Source organism: Salvelinus fontinalis, chromosome 2 (genome assembly GCF_029448725.1).
Source record: "Salvelinus fontinalis isolate EN_2023a chromosome 2, ASM2944872v1, whole genome shotgun sequence".
Classification (NCBI taxonomy): Eukaryota; Metazoa; Chordata; class Actinopteri; order Salmoniformes; family Salmonidae; genus Salvelinus; species Salvelinus fontinalis.
In genome coordinates, this window is record NC_074666.1 from 89540349 (window position 1) to 89565509 (window position 25161).

General features: G+C 43.5%; 1 protein-coding gene across 5 annotated transcripts in view; it reads left to right on the forward strand.

Annotated features, from left to right (window-relative positions):
* LOC129831194 (brain-specific angiogenesis inhibitor 1-associated protein 2-like) overlaps positions 1-25161 on the forward strand; it is a 184097-nt gene that overhangs the window by 111818 nt on the left and 47118 nt on the right. For all 5 annotated transcript variants that reach the window (XM_055894310.1, XM_055894317.1, XM_055894325.1 and 2 more), the window contains exons 7-12: positions 7441-7593; positions 9120-9395; positions 13949-14116; positions 14619-14688; positions 14961-15162; positions 15567-15635. In XM_055894310.1, coding sequence (XP_055750285.1) covers positions 7441-7593; positions 9120-9395; positions 13949-14116; positions 14619-14688; positions 14961-15162; positions 15567-15635 — 938 coding nt within the window. The remainder of the gene's footprint in view (positions 1-7440; positions 7594-9119; positions 9396-13948; positions 14117-14618; positions 14689-14960; positions 15163-15566; positions 15636-25161) is intronic.

The window sequence follows — 25161 nt, forward strand, 5'->3', positions numbered from 1 at the left end:
CAGCAGCCAGCTACAGTAGTACCTCACCAGCCTGGGAACTGCAGCCAGCTACAGTAGTACCTCACCAGCCTGAGAACAGCAGCCAGCTACAGTAGTACCTCACCAGTCTGAGAACAGCAGCCAGCTACAGTAGTACCTCACCAGCCTGGGAACAGCAGCCAGCTACAGTAGTACCTCACCAGCCTGGAAACAGCAGCCAGCTACAGGAGTACCTCACCAGCCTGGGAACAGCAGCCAGCTACAGTAGTACCTCACCAGCCTGGGAACAGCAGCCAGCTACAGGAGTACCTCACCAGCCTGGGAACAGCAGCCAGCTACAGTAGTACCTCACCAGCCTGGGAACAGCAGCCAGCTACAGGAGTACCTCACCAGCCTGGGAACAGCAGCCAGCTACAGTAGTACCTCACCAGCCTGATAACAGCAGCCAGCTACAGTAGTACCTCACCAGCCTGGGAACAGCAGCCAGCTACAGTAGTACCTCACCAGCCTGGGAACAGCAGCCAGCTACAGTAGTACCTCACCAGCCTGGGAACAGCAGCCAGCTACAGTAGTACCTCACCAGCCTGGGAACAGCAGCCAGCTACAGGAGTACCTCACCAGCCTGGGAACAGCAGCCAGCTACAGGAGTACCTCACCAGCCTGGGAACAGCAGCCAGCTACAGTAGTACCTCACCAGCCTGGGAACAGCAGCCAGCTACAGTAGTACCTCACCAGCCTGGGAACAGCAGCCAGCTACAGTAGTACCTCACCAGCCTGAGAACAGCAGCCAGCTACAGTAGTACCTCACCAGCCTGGGAACAGCAGCCAGCTACAGGAGTACCTCACCAGCCTGAGAACAGCAGCCAGCTACAGTAGTACCTCACCAGCCTGAGAACAGCAGCCAGCTACAGTAGTACCTCACCAGCCTGGGAACAGCAGCCAGCTACAGTAGTACCTCACCAGCCTGGGAACAGCAGCCAGCTACAGTAGTACCTCACCAGCCTGGGAACTGCAGCCAGCTACAGTAGTACCTCACCAGCCTGGGGGGACTAACAAGGGAATGCTATTAGAGAAACTGATTAAAAGCTGATTGATTGGAATGAATCATTATAACACACACACACACACACACACACACACACACACACACACACACACACACACACACACACACACCTTCTAACAGCGTTGTGAAGGTTGAACGCTGATGTTGTTTTTCATCATAATATAATTCACACACTAAACATGTGTTTAAGATGGCGGTGGGTGTGACAGAATGTTTTCTTCTGTTGTGTCATGGAAGTAAATGATGTGTGAGTGCAGTCTGGTGGATGACAGGAATGGTTAGGTTCTCTGTGTTTGTTGTTGTCTCTCTGTCTCTCTCTCTCTGACTCTCTGTCTCTCTGGCTTTTTCACCATCTCTTTCCCTCCTCCCTCCCCCTCCTACATCTCTGTGCTCAGTGCTTTTTCTTTGCCTTTTGTAGCATGACACACACACACACACACACACACACACACACACACACACACGCTGCTTAGTAGCCCTGTGATGTTAATGCTGCTAATAATCTCGTTATGTAGTTGACTTGAGTGGACCAAGGCTAGATGCAGCAGGAAGGACCTTTAGATAAATACTACACACACACACACACACACACACACACACACACACACACACACACACACACACACACACACACACACACACACACACACACACACACACACACACACACACACACACACACACACTCTCCACCACTCCACAGCCTGTTAATGACAGCTCAGACTGTCTCAGAGGACCCTGGAGCTCCTTAAATATTTTGGTTGTGATTTATTTGGCTTAAAGGGGATTTCTTCCAATGTTTTATCTTGTACTTTTTGTAATATATTCGGTACAGTAACCTGAATTGAAGGAATTGAAAAGAGCTTGAGGAAATGATGCTGTATCCCCTGGTGGCAGAAGAAGGGCCGCTGTTCTACAGGGAGGAAATGATGCTGAATCCCCTGGTGGAGGAAGAGGGACTGCTGTTCTACGGGGAGGAAATGATGCTGAATCCCTTGGTGAATCCCCCTGAATCCCCTTTCTTGATGCTGTACTGTGAAGTATTGTAGTGTAGTCACCCAGTGCATTATCACGGAGGATCACTCCTCCCGTAGAACACAAACCCTTTTTTTTTAATTAAAAATGTATTTTACCCCTTTTTTCTCCCCAATTTCATGGTATCCAATTGGTAGTTACAGTCGTGTCTCATCGCTGAAACTCCCGTACGGACTCCCGTACGGAGAGGCGAAGGTCGAGAGCCATGCGTCCTCCGAAACACAACCCACCCAAGCCGTACTGCTTCTTGACACAATGCACATCCAACCCGGAAGCTAGCCGCACCCATGTGTCGCAGGAAACACCTGGCGACCTGGTCAGTGTGCACTGTGCCCGGCCCGCCACAGGAGTCGCTAGTGCGCGATGAGACAAGGATATCCCTGCCGGCCAAACCCTCCCTAACCCGGACGACGCTGGGCCAATTGTGCGCCGCCCCATGGGCCTCCCGGTCGCGGCCAGCTGCGGCAGAGCCTGGGCTCGAACCCAGAATCTCGGGAGGCCCCTGAACACGAACACACTTGACAAGTCCTTATTTGCAGCCGAAAGGTTGCTTACATAGAAAGATTCATGGATGGATGGATAGATGGATAGATGGATATATATATACGGTTGAAGTCGCACACACTTTTTCAATTCTGCCCACAAATTTTGTATAGGATTGAGGTCAGGGCTTTGTGATGGCCACACCTTGACTTTGTTGTCCTTAAGCCATTTTGCCACAACTTTAGAAGTATGCTTGGGGTCATTATTCATTTGGAAGACCCAATTTTGACCAAGCTTTAACTTCCTGACTGATGTCTTGAGATGTTGCTTCAATATAGCCACATCATTTTCCCTCCTTATGATGCCATCTATTTTGTGAAGTGCACCGATCCCTCCTGCAGCAAAGCACCCCACAACATAATGCTGCCACCCCCGTGCTTCACAGTTGGGATGGTGTTCTTCGGCTTGCAAGCCTCCCCCTTTTTCCTCCAAACATAACAATGGTCATGATGGGCAAAACTTTATATTTTTGTTTCATCAGACCGGAGGTAATTTCTCCAAAAAGTATGATCTTTGTCCCCATGTGCAGTTGCAAACCGTAGTCTTTCTTTATTATGGCGGTTTTGGAGCAGTGGCTTCTTCCTTGCTGAGCGGCCTTTCAGGTTATGTCGATATAGAACTCATTTTACTGTGGATGGAGATACTTGTGTACCTGTTTCCTCCAGCATCTTCACAAGGTCCTTTTGCTGTTGTTCTGCGATTGGTTTGCACTTTTCGCACCAAAGTACCCTCATCTCTAGGAGACAGAATGTGTCTCCTTCCTGAGCGGTATGACGGCTGCGTGGTCCCATGGTGTTTATAGTTGCGTACTATTGTGTCTACAGATGAACGTGGTACCTTCAGGCGTTTGGAAATTGCTCCCAAGAATGAACCAGACTTGTGAAGGTCTACAATTGTTTTCTGAGGTCTTGGCTGGTTTCTTTTGATTTTCCCATCATGGCAAGCAAAAAGGCACTGAGTTTGAAGGTAGGCCTTGAAATACATCTGCAGGTACACCTCCAATTGACTCAAATTATGTCAATTAGCCTATCAGAAGCTTCTAAAGCCATGACATAATTTTCTGGAATTGTCAAGCTGTTTAAAAGCACAGTCAACTTAGTGTATGTAAACGTCTGACCCACTGGAATTGGGATACAGTGAAATAATCTGTCTGTAAACAATTGTTGGAAAAATTACTTGTTATGCACAAAGTAGATGTCCTAACCGACTTGCCAAAACTATAGTTTGTTAACAAGAAATTTGTTGAGTGGTTGAAAAACAAGTTTTAATGATTCCAACTTAAGTGTATTTAAACTTCCGACTTCAACTGTATGTATCTCTATCCATCCATCCATCAATATCTCTATCCACCCTTCTATATATATATATGTGAAGAGGTTCCTCTGTCCAGTGTCTGTGTTCTTTCGCCCATCTTCATTTTTTTTTTTTATTGGCCAGTCTGATATGGCTTTTTCTTTGCAACTCTGCCTAGAAGGCCAGCATCCCGGAGTCACCTCCTCATTGTTGACGTTGAGACTGGTGTTTTGCGGGTACTATTTAATTAAGCTGCCAGTTGAGGACTTGTGTGTGGCGCCTGTTTGTCAAACTAGACACTCTAATGTACTTGTCCTCTTGCTCAGTTGTGCACCGGGGCCTCCCACTCCTCTTCCTATTCTGGTTCAAGCCAGTTAGCGCTGTTCTGTGACGGGAGTAGTACACAGCGTTGTACGAGATCTTCAGGTTCTTGGCAATTTCTCTCATGGAATAGCCTTCATTTCTCAGAACAAGAATAGACTGACAAGTTTCAGAGGAAAGTTCTTTGCGCTTTTCTTTAAAAATCAAGGACATTTCTAAGTGACCCCAAACTTTTGAACGGTAGTGGATGGATGGATGGATGGATGGATGGCTGGATGGATGGATGGATAGAGAGAGAGAGATATATGGATAGGATGGTTGTGTGTGCAGGAAAAGCATCATGTACTGTTCATTCTTTTATTAGTCTTTGATGCCCATAACTGCTGGATACATATAGGATGGGCCTATCACCTACACACAGTTCAGAAATGAACATAGGCCCATCCTACATGTTAATTTCTGAACTATCACCTACACACAGTTCAGAAATGAACAGTTTATATGTATTAGTGGAGCTTCCTTGCTCTTGAATAATGTACTTGACTATTGATCTCTTACTCAATCATCATGTTTGCCGATGATACAACAGTGGTTGGCCTGATTACCAACAATGACCGCCTACAAGGAGGAGGTGAGAGCCCTGGCAGAGTGGTGCTGGGAAAATAGTCTCTCCCTTAATGTCAACAAAACAAAGGAGCTGATCGTGGACTCGCAGAGAGAACACATCGATGGGGCTGCTATGGAGAGGGTGAAAAGCTTCAAGTTCCTCTGCTTGCACATCACTGACAACCTGAAATGGTCCACTCACACAGACAGTGTGGTGAAGAAGGCGCAATAGGAGGCTGAAGAAATGTCACAGGAAGCCAGAGAAGATCATCATGGACCTGAGCCATGCAGGCCAAAGCTCCATCCCACCAAAACAGGCTGAAATGTCAGGCCGTCTTTTCAAACGTGCTGGTCTAGATACTATGTATTTTCTCTCTCTCTCGCTCTGCAGTATGTAGCGTGACTCATTCCACAGCAGTCTAACTTTTTCACAAAACAGAAAAAACGGATAAAAAAGAGAATAAAACCATCTTCATCTTGTCAGACTTCTATGTTCCATTCTATGCTGTAATGGTTCATTGAAATGGCTCCCATCACGACTACCGACTAGCTTTATTGCTCTGCTCTGGCTAGGTATAACGCATACAGACACAAACACACACAGAGACAGGAATCTCTAGTCATGATCCTTCCATCTCAGGTTGTCTGCTCTCAATTGTTGTAAAGGATAGTTAGTGGGTTTATCCTAATGCACAAGCTATTTCATCCAACTAAAGTAGTTTTGATTTTGTTCAGTTTCATCTGTCTGGTTTTGTTGATTTCACCACAGTTGGAATTCCAATGTACAGGTGTCCACTGTTAGTCAGTGGGGAAGCAGCGCCCAGTGCTGGTGAAGATGTGTAACTGCTGTCTCAACTCACACCAAACACAACCAAACAACCTAATGGAAGAAAACTGAACTCTCCTTAGTGTTGCAAATGTTTTCCATTTGGAGTAAACATTTTCCATTACAAAACATTTTTCAACTGTTTGCTATGGTCTTCGTCTAATGAATACACCCCAGAGCTCAGTGTATAGTGGCACATTTCAAATCTAATCAGCCTCGTTCCTTTCAGTTCTAATCAGCCTCGTTCCTTTCAGCTCTAATCAGCCTCGTTCCTTTCAGCTCTAATCAGCCTCGTTCCTTTCAGCTCTAATCAGCTTTGTTTCTTTCAGTTCTAATCAGCCTCGTTCCTTTCAGCTCTAATCAGCCTCGTTCCTTTCAGCTCTAATCAGCCTCGTTCCTTTCAGCTCTAATCAGCTTTGTTTCTTTCAGTTCTAATCAGCCTCGTTCCTTTCAGTTCTAATCAGCCTCATTCCTTTCAGTTCTAATCAGCCTCATTCCTTTCAGCTCTAATCAGCCTTGTTCCTTTCAGCTCTAATCAGCCTCGTTCCTTTCAGTTCTAATCAGCCTCGTACCCTTCAGGTCTAATCAGCCTCGTTCCGTTCAGTTCTAATCAGCCGCGTTCCTTTCAGCTCTAATCAGCCTCGTTCCTTTCAGCTCTAATCAGCCTCGACTGATGAAGCTACGGGAGAATAGGGTAATATGATTGAATATGATTGTTCTGAGATTTCTGTATTGTGTGTGGATCGAGAGTGAGAGAGCGGTCTCATTAGATACTGTGTCTGTCACTCACACTGTAGAGACATGATACAAGTCAATAACAATGGCTGACTGGCTGGGAGCTCCACTCTTGGTGTGTGTGTGTTGGAACAGAGTCATATATCTGATCCCCAGTGTGTCGGAGATGAAGAAACTCTCTTTCCCAGAACGAGTGTTCTCACACGGAGTTATTACTGAGTTCATTATCAACACAGAGACCTGCCACTGTTATTACTGAGTTCATTATCAACACAGACAGACCTGCCACTGTTATTACTGAGTTCATTATCAACACAGACAGACCTGACACTGTTATTACTGAGTTCATTATCAACACACAGACAGACCTGCCACTGTTATTACTGAGTTCATTATCAACACACAGACAGACCTGACACTGTTATTACTGAGTTCATTATCAACACAGAGACCTGACACTGTTATTACTGAGTTCATTATCAACACAGACAGACCTGACACTGTTATTACTGAGTTCATTATCAACACAGAGACCTGACACTGTTATTACTGAGTTCATTATCAACACAGACAGACCTGCCACTGTTATTACTGAGTTCATTATCAACACAGAGACCTGACACTGTTATTACTGAGTTCATTATCAACACAGACAGACCTGACACTGTTATTACTGAGTTCATTATCAACACAGAGACGGACCTGCCACTGTTATTACTGGGTTCATTATCAACACACAGACGGACCTGCCACTGTTATTACTGAGTTCATTATCAACACACAGACGGACCTGCCACTGTTATTACTGGGTTCATTATCAACACAGAGACAGACCTGACACTGTTATTACTGGGTTCATTATCAACACACAGACAGACCTGACACTGTTATTACTCAGTTCATTATCAACACACACAGGTGCACAATGGATGTTTACAACACAGTTTACATGGACTTAGTGTTTTGTCCTAACATATAAAGGTGTGTTTTGGAGGGCTACTGTCTAACCTCTTGTCTCCTGTGTTTTGTCCTGCAGTTTGTGGAGACCATCAGTAGTAAGCAGAGTGAACTGGACACCTTCATAGCAGAGGGCTACAAGACTGCTCTGTCTGAGGAGCGCAGGAGGTACTGTTTCCTGGTGGACAGACAGTGTGCTGTAGCCAAGAACAGCAGCGCCTACCACGGCAAGGTAAGGGTTAACACAACTGGGTCTGTGGGGGGGGGGAAGGGGGGTTTGTTGTCCAGGTGGCAATGTAAAACGCATGGGTTTGGTATCTGTCTGTCTCAATGGTAAACAGATTAAGGTATCATCCCAAATGGCACCCTATTCCCTATGTAGTGCACTACTTTAGACCAGGGCCCTTTTTCATAGGTCACCATTTGGGACATAATATATGACATGCAGTTTGGAGATGTTCTGGCTTCATGATAGATCCAGTTGATATAATATTCATAGTCTATTTCATTGCTGCATATTAATAATAAGGTATGTCCTGAGAAACATTGTTATGGAGAGGAGGATATGTAAAGAGGTTGTACAGGTGTGGGTGGATGGGTGGGTGTTAGTGCAGCTGTCTCCTGGGATTACTAGGGAGGGTTGGTGTGTGTGTGTGGCGGACGGGGCGACAAGTACGTACAAACACACACACTACTGCAGACCATTTCTAGAACACGGAGTCCAGTGGTTTAATCAGCACAGGGGGGTGTGTGTGGGAAGAGTTTAAAGGCTGTGCTGAAGAGTCCTCTCGGAGTGAGGGGAAAGAGAGAGAGACGCACAGAGAGAGAGAGACGGAGAGAGTAAGAGAGACTGGCGAGCAAGAGAGTGAGAGTACAGCTGCCGCAGCGAAGCATCTAGATTGTGGTCTGAGTCACCTGGGACTCACTGGTGCAGCCTGGTTGGTTCTACACACACACACAGCCCCTGTCTCCAGTGCTGCCCACTCAGCCCTGTACCATAGGTCAGGGACACACAGGGAAGCTGCTCTGCTCTCTGGGATGAATGGGGCTGAATAGAGCCTGTCTCTTAAATGGCACCCTATTCCCTACATAGTGCACTAGTTTTGCCCAGAGCCCATACAAAGTAGGGTGGGAATAGAGAGCCATTTGGAACGCAGCCAGAGAGGGAATATAAGAGAAGAACAGAACAGGAATGTTGGAGGGAGAGTGAAAGTTACCATGAAAGAGGACTGGAGATCTTCAAGGTGATGATATGTGTTAGATCAGAAGAGCTTGGTGTGATAGATGTTGTAGTCAAGACGACAAGGATCTAGAGAAGTGGATCTCTAAGTCATAGTCATGTGTTATAGCTTCCATCTAGAGAAGTAGATCTCTAAATCTTAGTCATGTGTTATAGCTTCCGTCTAGAGAAGTAGATCTCTAAGTCGTAGTCATGTGTTATAGCTTCCGTCTAGAGAAGTGGATCTCTAAATCTTAGTCATGTGTTATAGCTTCCGTCTAGAGAAGTGGATCTCTAAATCTTAGTCATGTGTTATAGCTTCCATCTAGAGAAGTAGATCTCTAAATCGTAGTCATGTGTTATAGCTTCCATCTAGAGAAGTAGATCTCTAAATCGTAGTCATGTGTTATAGCTTCCATCTAGAGAAGTAGATCTCTAAGTCGTAGTCATGTGTTATAGCTTCCATGTGTTACACTAATCAATGACTGTTGTCTGTCCTTATCTGGTGTGTGTTGTCTTATTGATTGATCTCTGTCCAGGGTAAAGACCTGCTGACCCAGAAGATCCCAGTATGGCAGCAGGCTTGTTCAGACCCCAACAAGCTACCAGAGCGGGCCATGCTCCTAGCCCAGCAGATGGGCTCCGGGTCCAGCACGGGCACCGCTTCCCTGACCATGGGCGGCTCCAGCCCCCTGAACACCTCCAAGTCTAACCTGTCCAACCTGGTCATCTCTGACCCCATCCCCGGGGCTCAGCCACTCCCTGTCCCCCCAGAACTGGCCGTCTTCATGGGTGGTGGGCTGGGGCACCAGGCGGTGAGTGGTGGGTCTGGGTGAGGGGGCTGGTAATGTTGATGTCTGGTGAAGGTTTCTCTTACTCTGTAGGTGTTGGAAATATTAATATTCAGCTGTGAATTGTATTTGTTTTTATTAGTTACTGCCAAGACAGCAATTACTCTTCCTGGGGTTTATTATCAATCCCCATCAGTTCCTGCCAAGGCAGCAGCTACTCTTCCTGGGGTTTATTATCAATCCCCATTAGTTCCTGCCAAGACCGCAGCTACTCTTCCTGGGGTCCAGCAACATTAAGGCAATTATATACAAAATAAGAGGTTTAATGCAATCAGATAGATAAAGGTGTCAGAGCGGTAAAGGTGTCAGAGCGGTAAAGGTGTCCGAGCGGTAAAGGAGTCAGAGCGGTAGAGGTGTCAGAGCGGTTAAAGGAGTCAGAGCGGTTAAAGGAGTCAGAGCGGTTAAAGGAGTCAGAGCGGTTAAAGGAGTCAGAGCGGTTAAAGGAGTCAGAGCGGTTAAAGGAGTCAGAGCGGTTAAAGGAGTCAGAGCGGTTAAAGGAGTCAGAGCGGTTAAAGGAGTCCGAGCGGTTGAAGGAGTGAGAGCGGTTAAAGGAGTGAGAGCGGTTAAAGGAGTGAGAGCGGTTAAAGGAGTGAGAGCGGTTAAAGGAGTGAGAGCGGTTAAAGGAGTGAGAGCGGTTAAAGGAGTGAGAGCGGTTAAAGGAGTGAGAGCGGTTAAAGGAGTGAGAGCGGTTAAAGGAGTGAGAGCGGTTAAAGGAGTGAGAGCGGTTAAAGGAGTGAGAGCGGTTAAAGGAGTGAGAGCGGTTAAAGGAGTGAGAGCGGTTAAAGGTGTCAGAGCGGTTAAAGGAGTCAGAGCGGTTAAAGGAGTCAGAGCGGTTAAAGGAGTCAGAGCGGTTAAAGGAGTCAGAGCGGTTAAGGAGTCAGAGCGGTTAAAGGAGTCAGAGCGGTTAAAGGAGTCAGAGCGGTTAAAGGAGTCAGAGCGGTTAAAGGAGTCAGAGCGTCAGAGCGGTTAAAGGAGTCAGAGCGGTTAAAGGAGTCAGAGCGGTTAAAGGAGTCAGAGCGGTTAAAGGTGTCAGAGCGGTTAAAGGAGTCAGAGCGGTTAAAGGTGTCAGAGCGGTTAAAGGAGTCAGAGCGGTTAAAGGAGTCAGAGCAGTTAAAGGTGTCAAATATATGAAGCACATGGAAGCATACAATATCTTTGAAGACGACAGAACAGACTCTAACATAACTCTAGAAGTACATATCCTGAAGAAAATGTGGTGTGTACGCTAATTTGTGAAGGATCAATTGATTGATTGATAGCCTGAGCATGTGAAAGTTGGTTTGCTGCCTATAGCTTGAACGGTTCAAGACTTACTGTTGGTAGGTTATTTTATGCAAATGTATGCAAATATATATAGTTAGTTGATCAAAGTTAAGAATTTGAAATTAGGATAGCCTGTACCTGTGAAAGTTGGTTTGGTGCCTATAGCTTGAATGGTTCAAAACTTACTGTTGGTAGGTTATTTTGTGCACATTTATGCAAATTCATACAGTTATAGTTGATCAATGTTTTTAAGCATTTGAAGTTAGGATAGCTTGAACCTGTGAAAGTTGGTTTGGTGATTCTAGCTTGAACGGTTGAAGAGTTACTGTTGGTGAGTTATTTTATGCTAATATATGCACATTTATATAGTTAAAGTTGAGAACGATTTTGAAGTTAGCCTGAATGTTTTAAAGTTGGTCTTGTAGCTTATTTGGCCAAGGAGAAGGACCATTTTAAATACCTACCACTGTATTACTGTGGTTCTCATTCAAACCCATGTAAATGTATGCATATTTTAAATGCTTATATTTGAAAAAGTATTAACCGTATTAAATGTGAATGCATGCAATCTAATTTGGGTCAGTCTGAACATCTCTGAACAAACATTAGTTTGACATTGATAGCTTCAACGGTTTAAGAGCAGAGTCAAATCCATATACTTCCCATTCAAGCCTATGGAGCTTTTATTGACCTTTTTTAAATGGTTACATGAAGTATAAATGTTAACTGAATGCAATTAATCTCATTTGGATCAGTTTGGAGTTGACAGTTTAAATGGGGAAAGAGGAGATGAATAGAAATTAAATGTTTTACCATTCATATGCCCCCCCCCCCCCCCCCCATATGAAATGCATTAGGAGCTCATTTAAATATTGTTAAACTTTAAAAAGTATAAATGCTATCCAAAATATTTTTTCAAGCAACCCGAGTTGGGACAGTCTGGACATTTGGAAGTTGGTTTCGTTTTAATAGCTTAAATCGTTTAAGCACTAATAATAACATGAGTATATAAGAAATGTAGAGAATACACACCTAATTACAACAAATTAATTGATACTCTTAATTTAAGCTTGTATTTCAGGCGAGTGTGTCTGTGAATAAATTGTCTCTGCTTCCTGAGTAAACAGTAGACTAAATCAGCCTGTAGCCAGAGACTTCTGGCCCTCGGTGGGGAAACTAAACTACTCATTTACATATTACACTTTTAATGATGCAGCTTATTAATTAGGTATTAGACTTGTTTTGTAAGATGAGAAGTGGAGGCTTACATATGACCTATGAACAACACCTCTATCTGGATATTCATTCTCTAACTGGATCTTTGCCAAAAGCTTATCCATCATTTCACTTTTTGAATACGGGGGGGGTATTCTTCCCTTCTCCTACACAACCTACACACACTATAGATACCAGACCGTATATGAATATACTGTAACTTCACCTACACAACCTACACACACTATAGATACCAGACCATATATGAATATACTGTAACTTCTCCTACACAACCTACACACACTATAGATACCAGACCGTATATGAATATACTGTAACTTCTCCTACACAACCTACACACACTATAGATACCAGACCGTATATGAATATACTGTAACTTCTCCTACACAACCTACTCACACTATAGATACCAGACCGTATATGAATATACTGTAACTTCTCCTACACAACCTACACACACTATAGATACCAGACCGTATATGAATATACTGTAACTTCTCCTACACAACCTACACACACTATAGATACCAGACCATATATGAATATACTGTAACTTCTCCTACACAACCTACACACACTATAGATACCAGACCGTATATGAATATACTGTAACTTCTCCTACACAACCTACACACACTATAGATACCAGACCGTATATGGATATACTGTAACTTCTCCTACACAACCTACACACACTATAGATACCAGACCGTATATGAATATACTGTAACTTCTCCTACACAACCTACACACACTATAGATACCAGACCGTATATGAATATACTCTAACTTCTCCTACACAACCTACACACACTATAGATACCAGACCGTATATGAATATACTGTAACTTCTCCTACACAACCTACACACACTATAGATACCAGACCGTATATGAATATACTGTAACTTCTCCTACACAACCTACACACACTATAGATACCAGACCGTATATGAATATACTGTAACTTCTCCTACACACACTATAGATACCAGACCGTATATGAATATACTGTAACTTCTCCTACACAACCTACACACACTATAGATACCAGACCGTATATGAATATACTGTAACTTCTCCTACACAACCTACACACACTATAGATACCAGACCGTATATGAATATACTGTAACTTCTCCTACACAACCTACACACACTATAGATACCAGACCGTATATGGATATACTGTAACTTCTCCTACACAACCTACACACACTATAGATACCAGACCGTATATGAATATACTGTAACTTCTCCTACACAACCTACACACACTATAGATACCAGACCGTATATGAATATACTCTAACTTCTCCTACACAACCTACACACACTATAGATACCAGACCGTATATGAATATACTGTAACTTCTCCTACACAACCTACACACACTATAGATACCAGACCGTATATGAATATACTGTAACTTCTCCTACACAACCTACACACACTATAGATACCAGACCGTATATGAATATACTGTAACTTCTCCTACACACACTATAGATACCAGACCGTATATGAATATACTGTAACTTCTCCTACACAACCTACACACACTATAGATACCAGACCGTATATGAATATACTGTAACTTCTCCTACACACACTATAGATACCAGACCGTATATGAATATACTGTAACTTCTCCTACACAACCTACACACACTATAGATACCAGACCGTATATGGATATACTGTAACTTCTCCTACACAACCTACACACACTATAGATACCAGACCGTATATGGATATACTGTAACTTCTCCTACACAACCTACACACACTATAGATACCAGACCGTATATGAATGTACGTACAATATACTACTGTAGTTAATGTGTCATGTAGTGCAAGGTTCCCCAACTGGTGGCCCGTCAAATGTACAGTCTACAAATGATGATGTTCCGGCCCACTGATCATACGCTCAATACATTTCTTTACCTGCAGCTGAATCTAGTTGATGATCCCTGCTGTACTGCATGTTTCTGAATGTATATATTCCCTGTTTCCAGAGGCTGATGGGTTCAGATGGGATGTCCATGGTGAACGGTACGACAGGACTCCACGGAGAGGAAGAGTACTGGACAGAGGGGGGTGGGTCAGTCTCCCAGCTCCAAGGAAGACCCTCCTCCCCCCAGGCCCCTTCCCTACCCCAGGGACAGGCCCCCACCCAGAGACAGGTCAGCACAGAACACAGAATTACTTAGATAGTATATACTGGTAGTATATTGTACAGTTGCTTGGCGATGGGAATGTACAATTGGTATCCTCCAGGGATCCATCTTAGTGTCTGCTAATGCTAAAATGTAATGTCAATGTGTGTGTTAATATTCAAGTGGATGCAGATGATTCTGTAACTGTTGCTTCTACACTGGGTCAAAACAAGCATTGTGATTGGTTGAGGAAGCGTTCTATGTGATTGGTAATCGCTTAGGTCACTTTGTTTTTGCCCATTCTAACGTTCAATTGAACAGTAACTGAATGCCTCGATGCCTGTCTACCTGCTTTATAAAGCAAGCCACAGCCACGTGACTCACTGTCTGTAAGAGTGATCTATTTTCATGAACGGGGTAGTGTACCTAATAAACTGGCTACTGAGCATATACATATATATATATATATATATCTCACACACACACTGTATGTAGATAATATACAGGTAATGCATGTATCTCTATGCAGGTCAGTGAGCACTACTCCAATACCCTGCCCGTCCGCAGGCCCCAGCCTGCCAAGAACAAGACCTCTGTTGGTAAGAGAACCTAAGCTAACTCTGCTAGTCTCTGGCAGATAACTGTATACTGTTACGTTACTGTCTGGTAAGAGAACCGTATACTGCCAGCGTCACGTAAACAGGTTAATCTCCCCAAAGCAGATAGGAATAACAATGACGTTGTGAATCAGCTAGTCTTAGTAACCAAGTTAGCAACTAACATAGCATCTTCCTTAGTTAAAACTCTTCCAGGAGCCACATAGTGCTGTGTAGCGTGACACTGACGTCCCCCTTCTCCACCCCGGCCCCAGGTGAGACCCGTACCCTGCCCAGGTCTAGCTCCATGGCAGCGGGGCTGGAGAAGAACGGTCGTGCCCGTGTCCAGGCCATCTTCTCCCACGCGGCCGGAGACAACGGCACCCTGCTCAGCTTCTCTGAGGGAGACGTCATCACCCTGCTGGTCCCAGAGGCCCGTGACGGATGGCACTATGGGGAGAACGAGAAGAACAAGATGTAAGTGTGTGTCTGTCACAGAGACATGGGATGAAAGCTTGTGTGTTCAGTACTACGTATCAATGGAGACTGCTGAGGGGAGAACGGCTCATAATACTGTCTGGGACGGAGTAAATGGAATGAAAACCATGTGTTTGATGCATTTGATACCATTCCACTTACTCCGCTCCAGCCATTACCACGAGCCCGTCCTCCCCAATGAAGGTGCCACCAACCTCCTGTGCTGCATATTAACCTGTAGACTGACATTCAGAACTGAGGATTTTGCGGAAGTCTTTGGTTAACATCAATGTGGGATTTCCACAGAAGTCAGAAGTTAACCGCAGATCTCAAGAGGATTCAGCTCTAATGTAGTTTACAGCATGCGTCATCATCTTAACTCATCTTACCTGTTTCCCCGTCAGGCGTGGCTGGTTCCCCTTCTCTTACACACGTGTGCTGCCAGAGAGTGAGAAGGAGAAGCTCCAGGTGAAGTAAGTAGCTAATATCTTAGCCAGTACTATACCGTTCAGGTGAAGTAACTAATATCCTAGCCAGTACTATACCGTTCAGGTGAAGTAACTAATATCCTAGCCAGTACTATACCGTTCAGGTGAAGTAACTAATATCCTAGCCAGTACTATACCTTTCAGGTGACGTAAGTAGCTAATATCCTAGCCAGTACTATACCGTTCAGGTGGAGTAAGGAGCTAATATCCTAGCCAGTACTATACTGTTCAGGTGGAGTAAGTAACTAATATCCTAGCCAGTACTATACCATTCAGGTGAAGTAAGTAGCTAATATCCTAGCCAGTACTATACCGTTCAGGTGAAGTGAGTAATATCCTAGCCTGGACTATACCATTCAGGTGAAGTAAGGAGCTAATATCCTAGCCAGTGCTATCCCGTTCAGGTGAAGTAAGTAGATAATATCCTAGCCAGTACTATACTGTTCAGGTGAAGTAAGTAGCTAACATCCTAGCCAGTACTATACCGTTCAGGTGAAGTAAGTAGCTAATATCCTAGCCAGTACCATACAGTTTAGGTGAAGTAAGCAGCTAATATCCTAGCCAGTACTATACTGTTCAGGTGAAGGAGCTAATATCCTAGCCAGGACTATACCGTTCAGGTGAAGTAAGCAACTAATATCCTAGCCAGTACTATACCGTTCAGGTGAAGTAACTAATATCCTAGCCAGTACTATACCGTTCAGGTGAAGGAGCTAATATCCTAGCCAGTACTATACCGTTCAGGTGAAGTAAGCAGCTAATATCCTAGCCAGGACTATACCGTTCAGGTGAAGGAGCTAATATCCTAGCCAGTACTATACCGTTCAGGTGAAGTAAGGAGCTAATATCCTAGCCAGGACTATACCGTTCAGGTGAAGTAAGTAACTAATATCCTAGCCAGTACTATACCGTTCAGGTGAAGTAAGTAGCTAATATCCTAGCCAGTACTATACCGTTCAGGTGGAGTAAGGAGCTAATATCCTAGCCAGTACTATACTGTTCAGGTGGAGTAAGTAACTAATATCCTAGCCAGTACTATACCATTCAGGTGAAGTAAGTAGCTAATATCCTAGCCAGTACTATACCGTTCAGGTGAAGTGAGTAATATCCTAGCCTGGACTATACCGTTCAGGTGAAGTAAGGAGCTAATATCCTAGCCAGTGCTATCCCGTTCAGGTGAAGTAAGTAGATAATATCCAAGCCAGTACTATACTGTTCAGGTGAAGTAAGTAGCTAACATTCTAGCCAGTACTATACCGTTCAGGTGAAGTAGCTAATATCCTAGCCAGTACTATACCGTTCAGGTGAAGTAGCTAATATCCTAGCCAGTACTATACCGTTCAGGTGAAGTAAGCAGCTAATATCCTAGCCAGTACTATACTGTTCAGGTGAAGTAAGTAACTAATATCCTAGCCAGTACTATACTGTTCAGGTGAAGTAAGTAGCTAATATCCTAGCCAGTACTATACCGTTTAGGTGAAGTAAGCAGCTAATATCCTAGCCAGTACTATACTGTTCAGGTGAAGTAAGTAGCTAACATTCTAGCCAGTACTATACCGTTCAGGTGAAGTAGCTAATATCCTAGCCAGTACTATACCGTTCAGGTAAAGGAGCTAATATCCTAGCCAGTACTATACCGTTCAGGTGAAGTAAGGAGCTAATATCCTAGCCAGGACTATACCGTTCAGGTGAAGTAAGTAACTAATATCCTAGCCAGTACTATACCGTTCAGGTGAAGTAAGTAACTAATATCCTAGCCAGTACTATACCGTTCAGGTGAAGTAGGTAACTAATATCCTAGCCAGGACTATACCGTTCAGGTGAAGGAGCTAATATCCTAGCCAGTACTATATCGTTCAGGTGAAGTAAGCAGCTAATATCCTAGCCAGTACTATACCGTTCAGGTGAAGTAACGAGCTAATATCCTAGCCAGTACTATACCGTTCAGGTGAAGTAAGTAACTAATATCCTAGCCAGTACTATACCGTTCAGTTGAAGTAAGTAACTAATATCCTAGCCAGTACTATACCGTTCAAGTGAAGTAAGCAGCTAATATCCTAGCCAGGACTATACCGTTCAGGTGAAGGAGCTAATATCCTAGCCAGTACTATACCGTTCAGTGTGAGTAAGTAACTAATATCCTAGCCAGTACTATACTGTTCAGGTGAAGGAGCTAATATCCTAGCCAGTACTATACTGTTCAGGTGAAGGAGCTAATATCCTAGCCAGTACTATACCGTTCAGGTGAAGTAGATAATATCCTAGCCAGTACTATACCGTTCAGGTGAAGTAAGTAACTAATATCCTAGCCAGTACTATACCGTTCAGGTGAAGTAACTAATATCCTAGCCAGTACTATACTTTTCTGGTGAAGGAGCTAATATTCTAGCCAGTACTATACCGTTCAGGTGTAGTAAGGAGCTAATATCCTAGCCAGTACTATACCGTTCAGGTGAAGTAAGGAGCTAATATCCTAGCCAGTACTATACCTTTCAGGTGAAGGAGCTAATATCCTAGCCAGTACTATACCGTTCAGGTAAAGTAAGTAGCTAATATCCTAGCCAGTACTATACCGTTCAGGTGAAGTAACTAATATCCTAGCCAGTACTATACTGTTCAGGTGAAGTAAGTAATATCCTAGCCAGTACTATACCGTTTAGGTGAAGTAAGCAGCTAATATCCTAGCCAGTACTATACTGTTCAGGTGAAGTAAGTAGCTAATATCCTAGCCAGTACTATACCGTTCAGGTGGAGTAAGGAGCTATTATCCTAGCCAGGACTATACCGTTCAGGTGAAGTAAGCAACTAATATCCTAGCCAGTACTATACCGTTCAGGTGAAGTAACTAATATCCTAGCCAGTACTATACCGTTCAGGTGAAGTAAGCAGCTAATATCCTAGCCAGGACTATACCTTTCAGGTGAAGGAGCTAATATCCTAGCCAGTACTATACCGTTCAGGTAAAGGAGCTAATATCCTAGCCAGTACTATATCGTTCAGGTGAAGTAAGCAGCTAATATCCTAGCCAGTACTATACCGTTCAGGTGAAGTAACGAGCTAATATCCTAGCCAGTACTATACCGTTCAGGTGAAGTAAGTAACTAATATCCTAGCCAGTACTATACCGTTCAGTTGAAGTAAGTAACTAATATCCTAGCCAGTACTATACCGTTCAAGTGAAGTAAGCAGCTAATATCCTAGCCAGGACTATACCGTTCAGGTGAAGGAGCTAATATCCTAGCCAGTACTATACCGTTCAGTGTGAGTAAGTAACTAATATCCTAGCCAGTACTATACTGTTCAGGTGAAGGAGCTAATATCCTAGCCAGTACTATACTGTTCAGGTGAAGGAGCTAATATCCTAGCCAGTACTATACCGTTCAGGTGAAGTAGATAATATCCTAGCCAGTACTATACCGTTCAGGTGAAGTAAGTAACTAATATCCTAGCCAGTACTATACCGTTCAGGTGAAGTAACTAATATCCTAGCCAGTACTATACTTTTCTGGTGAAGGAGCTAATATTCTAGCCAGTACTATACCGTTCAGGTGTAGTAAGGAGCTAATATCCTAGCCAGTACTATACCGTTCAGGTGAAGTAAGGAGCTAATATCCTAGCCAGTACTATACCTTTCAGGTGAAGAGCTAATATTCTAGCCAGTACTATACCGTTCAGGTAAAGTAAGTAGCTAATATCCTAGCCAGTACTATACCGTTCAGGTGAAGTAACTAATATCCTAGCCAGTACTATACCGTTCAGGTGAAGTAAGTAATATCCTAGCCAGTACTATACCTTTCAGGTGACGTAAGTAGCTAATATCCTAGCCAGTACTATACCGTTCAGGTGAAGTGAGTAATATCCTAGCCTGGACTATACCGTTCAGGTGAAGTAAGGAGCTAATATCCTAGCCAGTGCTATCCCGTTCAGGTGAAGTAAGTAGATAATATCCTAGCCAGTACTATACTGTTCAGGTGAAGTAAGTAGCTAACATCCTAGCCAGTACTATACCGTTCAGGTGAAGTAGCTAATATCCTAGCCAGACCTATACCGTTCAGGTGAAGTAAGCAGCTAATATCCTAGCCAGTACTATACTGTTCAGGTGAAGTAAGTAACTAATATCCTAGCCAGTACTATACTGTTCAGGTGAAGTAAGTAGCTAATATCCTAGCCAGTACTATACCGTTCAGGTGGAGTAAGGAGCTAATATCCTAGCCAGGACTATACCGTTCAGGTGAAGTAAGCAACTAATATCCTAGCCAGACCTATACCGTTCAGGTGAAGTAAGCAGCTAATATCCTAGCCAGTACTATACTGTTCAGGTGAAGTAAGTAACTAATATCCTAGCCAGTACTCTACCGTTCAGGTGAAGGAGCTAATATCCTAGCCAGTACTATACCGTTCAGGTGAAGTAAGCAGCTAATATCCTAGCCAGGACTATACCGTTCAGGTGAAGGAGCTAATATCCTAGCCAGTACTATACCGTTCAGGTGAAGGAGCTAATATCCTAGCCAGTACTATACCGTTCAGGTGAAGTAAGGAGCTAATATCCTAGCCAGGACTATACCGTTCAGGTGAAGTAAGTAACTAATATCCTAGCAAGTACTATACCGTTCAGGTGAAGTAACTAATATCCTAGCCAGTACTATACCTTTCAGGTGACGTAAGTAGCTAATATCCTAGCCAGTACTATACCTTTCAGGTGGAGTAAGGAGCTAATATCCTAGCCAGTACTATACTGTTCAGGTGGAGTAAGTAACTAATATCCTAGCCAGTACTATACCATTCAGGTGAAGTAAGTAGCTAATATCCTAGCCAGTACTATACCGTTCAGGTGAAGTGAGTAATATCCTAGCCTGGACTATACCGTTCAGGTGAAGTAAGAAGCTAATATCCTCGCCAGTGCTATCCCGTTCAGGTGAAGTAAGTAGATAATATCCTAGCCAGTACTATACTGTTCAGGTGAAGTAAGTAGCTAACATCCTAGCCAGTACTATACCGTTCAGGTGAAGTAGCTAATATCCTAGCCAGTACTATACCGTTCAGGTAAAGTAAGCAGCTAATATCCTAGCCAGTACTATACTGTTCAGGTGAAGTAAGTAACTAGTATCCTAGCCAGTGCTATACTGTTCAGGTGAAGTAAGTAGCTAATATCCTAGCCAGTACTATACCGTTCAGGTGAAGTAAGCAGCTAATATCCTAGCCAGTACTATACTGTTCAGGTGAAGTAAGTAGCTAATATCCTAGCCAGTACTATACCGTTCAGGTGGAGTAAGGAGCTAATATCCTAGCCAGGACTATACCGTTCAGGTGAAGTAAGCAACTAATATCCTAGCCAGTACTATACCGTTCAGGTGAAGTAACTAATATCCTAGCCAGTACTATACCGTTCAGGTGAAGGAGCTAATATCCTAGCCAGTACTATACCGTTCAGGTGAAGTAAGCAGCTAATATCCTAGCCAGGACTATACCGTTCAGGTGAAGGAGCTAATATCCTAGCCATTACTATACCGTTCAGGTGAAGGAGCTAATATCCTAGCCAGTACTATACCGTTCAGGTGAAGTAAGGAGCTAATATCCTAGCCAGGACTATACCGTTCAGGTGAAGTAAGTAACTAATATCCTAGCCAGTACTATACCGTTCAGGTGAAGTAAGTAACTAATATCCTAGCCAGTACTATACCGTTCAGGTGATGTAAGTAACTAATATCCTAGCCAGGACTATACCGTTCAGGTGAAGGAGCTAATATCCTAGCAAGTACTATATCGTTCAGGTGAAGTAACGAGCTAATATCCTAGCCAGTACTATACCGTTCAGGTGAAGTAAGTAACTAATAACCTAGCCAGTACTTTACCGTTCAAGTGAAATAAGCAGCTAATATCCTAGCCAGGACTATACCGTTCAGGTGAAGGAGCTAATATCCTAGCCAGTACTATACCGTTCAGGTGAAGTAAGTAACTAATATCCTAGCCAGGACTATACCGTTCAGGTGAAGTAAGTAGCTAATATCCTAGCCAGTACTATACCGTTCAGGTGAAGTAAGTAGCTAATATCCTAGCCAGTACTATACCGTTCAGGTGAAGTAAGCAGCTAATATCCTAGCCAGTACTATACCGTTCAGGTGAAGTAAGTAGCTAATATCCTAGCCAGTACTATACCGTTCAGGTGGAGTAAGGAGCTAATATCCTAGCCAGGACTATACCGTTCAGGTGAAGTAAGCAGCTAATATCCTAGCCAGTACTATACCGTTCAGGTGGAGTAAGGAGCTAATATCCTAGCCAGTACTATACTGTTCAGGTGGAGTAAGTAACTAATATCCTAGCCAGTACTATACCATTCAGGTGAAGTAAGTAGCTAATATCCTAGCCAGTACTATACCGTTCAGGTGAAGTGAGTAATATCCTAGCCTGGACTATACCGTTCAGGTGAAGTAAGAAGCTAATATCCTCGCCAGTGCTATCCCGTTCAGGTGAAGTAAGTAGATAATATCCTAGCCAGTACTATACTGTTCAGGTGAAGTAAGTAGCTAACATCCTAGCCAGTACTATACCGTTCAGGTGAAGTAGCTAATATCCTAGCCAGTACTATACCGTTCAGGTGAAGTAAGCAGCTAATATCCTAGCCAGTACTATACTGTTCAGGTGAAGTAAGTAACTAATATCCTAGCCAGTACTAAACTGTTCAGGTGAAGTAAGTAGCTAATATCCTAGCCAGTACTATACCGTTCAGGTGAAGTAAGCAGCTAATATCCTAGCCAGTACTATACTGTTCAGGTGAAGTAAGTAGCTAATATCCTAGCCAGTACTATACCGTTCAGGTGGAGTAAGGAGCTAATATCCTAGCCAGGACTATACCGTTCAGGTGAAGTAAGCAACTAATATCCTAGCCAGTACTATACCGTTCAGGTGAAGTAACTAATATCCTAGCCAGTACTATACCGTTCAGGTGAAGGAGCTAATATCCTAGCCAGTACTATACCGTTCAGGTGAAGTAAGCAGCTAATATCCTAGCCAGGACTATACCGTTCAGGTGAAGGAGCTAATATCCTAGCCATTACTATACCGTTCAGGTGAAGGAGCTAATATCCTAGCCAGTACTATACCGTTCAGGTGAAGTAAGGAGCTAATATCCTAGCCAGGACTATACCGTTCAGGTGAAGTAAGTAACTAATATCCTAGCCAGTACTATACCGTTCAGGTGAAGTAAGTAACTAATATCCTAGCCAGTACTATACCGTTCAGGTGATGTAAGTAACTAATATCCTAGCCAGGACTATACCGTTCAGGTGAAGGAGCTAATATCCTAGCCAGTACTATACCGTTCAGGTGAAGTAAGGAGCTAATATCCTAGCAAGTACTATATCGTTCAGGTGAAGTAACGAGCTAATATCCTAGCCAGTACTATACCGTTCAGGTGAAGTAAGTAACTAATATCCTAGCCAGTACTTAACCGTTCAAGTGAAATAAGCAGCTAATATCCTAGCCAGGACTATACCGTTCAGGTGAAGGAGCTAATATCCTAGCCAGTACTATACCGTTCAGGTGAAGTAAGTAACTAATATCCTAGCCAGGACTATACCGTTCAGGTGAAGGAGCTAATATCCTAGCCAGTACTATACCGTTCAGGTGAAGTAAGGAGCTAATATCCTAGCCAGTACTATATCGTTCAGGTGAAGTAAGCAGCTAATATCCTAGCCAGTACTATACCGTTCAGGTGAAGTAAGCAGCTAATATCCTAGCCAGGACTATACCGTTCAGGTGAAGTGAGTAACTAATATCCTAGCCAGTACTATACCGTTCAGGTGAAGTAGCTAATATCCTAGCCAGTACTATACCGTTCAGGTGAAGTAAGGAACTAATATCCTAGCCAGTACTATACCGTTCAGGTGAAGTAGCTAATATCCTAGCCAGTACTATACAGTTCAGGTGAAGTAAGCAGCTAATATCCTAGCCAGTACTATACCGTTCAGGTGAAGTGAGTAACTAATATCCTAGCCAGTACTATACTGTTCAGGTGAAGTAGATAATATCCTTGCCAGTACTATACCGTTCAGGTGAAGTAAGTAGCTAACATCCTAGCCAGTACTATACCGTTCAGGTGAAGTAGCTAATATCCTAGCCAGTACTATACCGTTCAGGTGAAGTAAGCAGCTAATATCCTAGCCAGTACTATACCGTTCAGGTGAAGTAAGCAGCTAATATCCTAGCCAGTACTATACTGTTCAGGTGAAGTAAGTAGCTAATAACCTAGCCAGTACTATACCGTTCAGGTGGAGTAAGGAGCTAATATCCTAGCCAGGACTATACCGTTCAGGTGAAGTAAGCAACTAATATCCTAGCCAGTACTATACCGTTCAGGTGAAGTAACTAATATCCTATCCAGTACTATACCGTTCAGGTGAAGGAGCTAATATCCTAGCCAGTACTATACCGTTCAGGTGAAGTAAGCAGCTAATATCCTAGCCAGGACTATACCGTTCAGGTGAAGGAGCTAATATCCTAGCCAGTACTATACCGTTCAGGTGAAGGAGCTAATATCCTAGCCATTACTATACCGTTCAGGTGAAGGAGCTAATATCCTAGCCAGTACTATACCGTTCAGGTGAAGTAAGGAGCTAATATCCTAGCCAGGACTATACCGTTCAGGTGAAGTAAGTAACTAATATCCTAGCCAGTACTATACCGTTCAGGTGAAGTAAGTAACTAATATCCTAGCCAGTACTATACCGTTCAGGTGATGTAAGTAACTAATATCCTAGCCAGGACTATACCGTTCAGGTGAAGGAGCTAATATCCTAGCCAGTACTATACCGTTCAGGTGAAGTAAGGAGCTAATATCCTAGCAAGTACTATATCGTTCAGGTGAAGTAACGAGCTAATATCCTAGCCAGTACTATACCGTTCAGGTGAAGTAAGTAACTAATATCCTAGCCAGTACTTAACCGTTCAAGTGAAATAAGCAGCTAATATCCTAGCCAGGACTATACCGTTCAGGTGAAGGAGCTAATATCCTAGCCAGTACTATACCGTTCAGGTGAAGTAAGTAACTAATATCCTAGCCAGGACTATACCGTTCAGGTGAAGGAGCTAATATCCTAGCCAGTACTATACCGTTCAGGTGAAGTAAGGAGCTAATATCCTAGCCAGTACTATATCGTTCAGGTGAAGTAAGCAGCTAATATCCTAGCCAGTACTATACCGTTCAGGTGAAGTAAGCAGCTAATATCCTAGCCAGGACTATACCGTTCAGGTGAAGTGAGTAACTAATATCCTAGCCAGTACTATACCGTTCAGGTGAAGTAGCTAATATCCTAGCCAGTACTATACCGTTCAGGTGAAGTAAGGAACTAATATCCTAGCCAGTACTATACCGTTCAGGTGAAGTAGCTAATATCCTAGCCAGTACTATACAGTTCAGGTGAAGTAAGCAGCTAATATCCTAGCCAGTACTATACCGTTCAGGTGAAGTGAGTAACTAATATCCTAGCCAGTACTATACTGTTCAGGTGAAGTA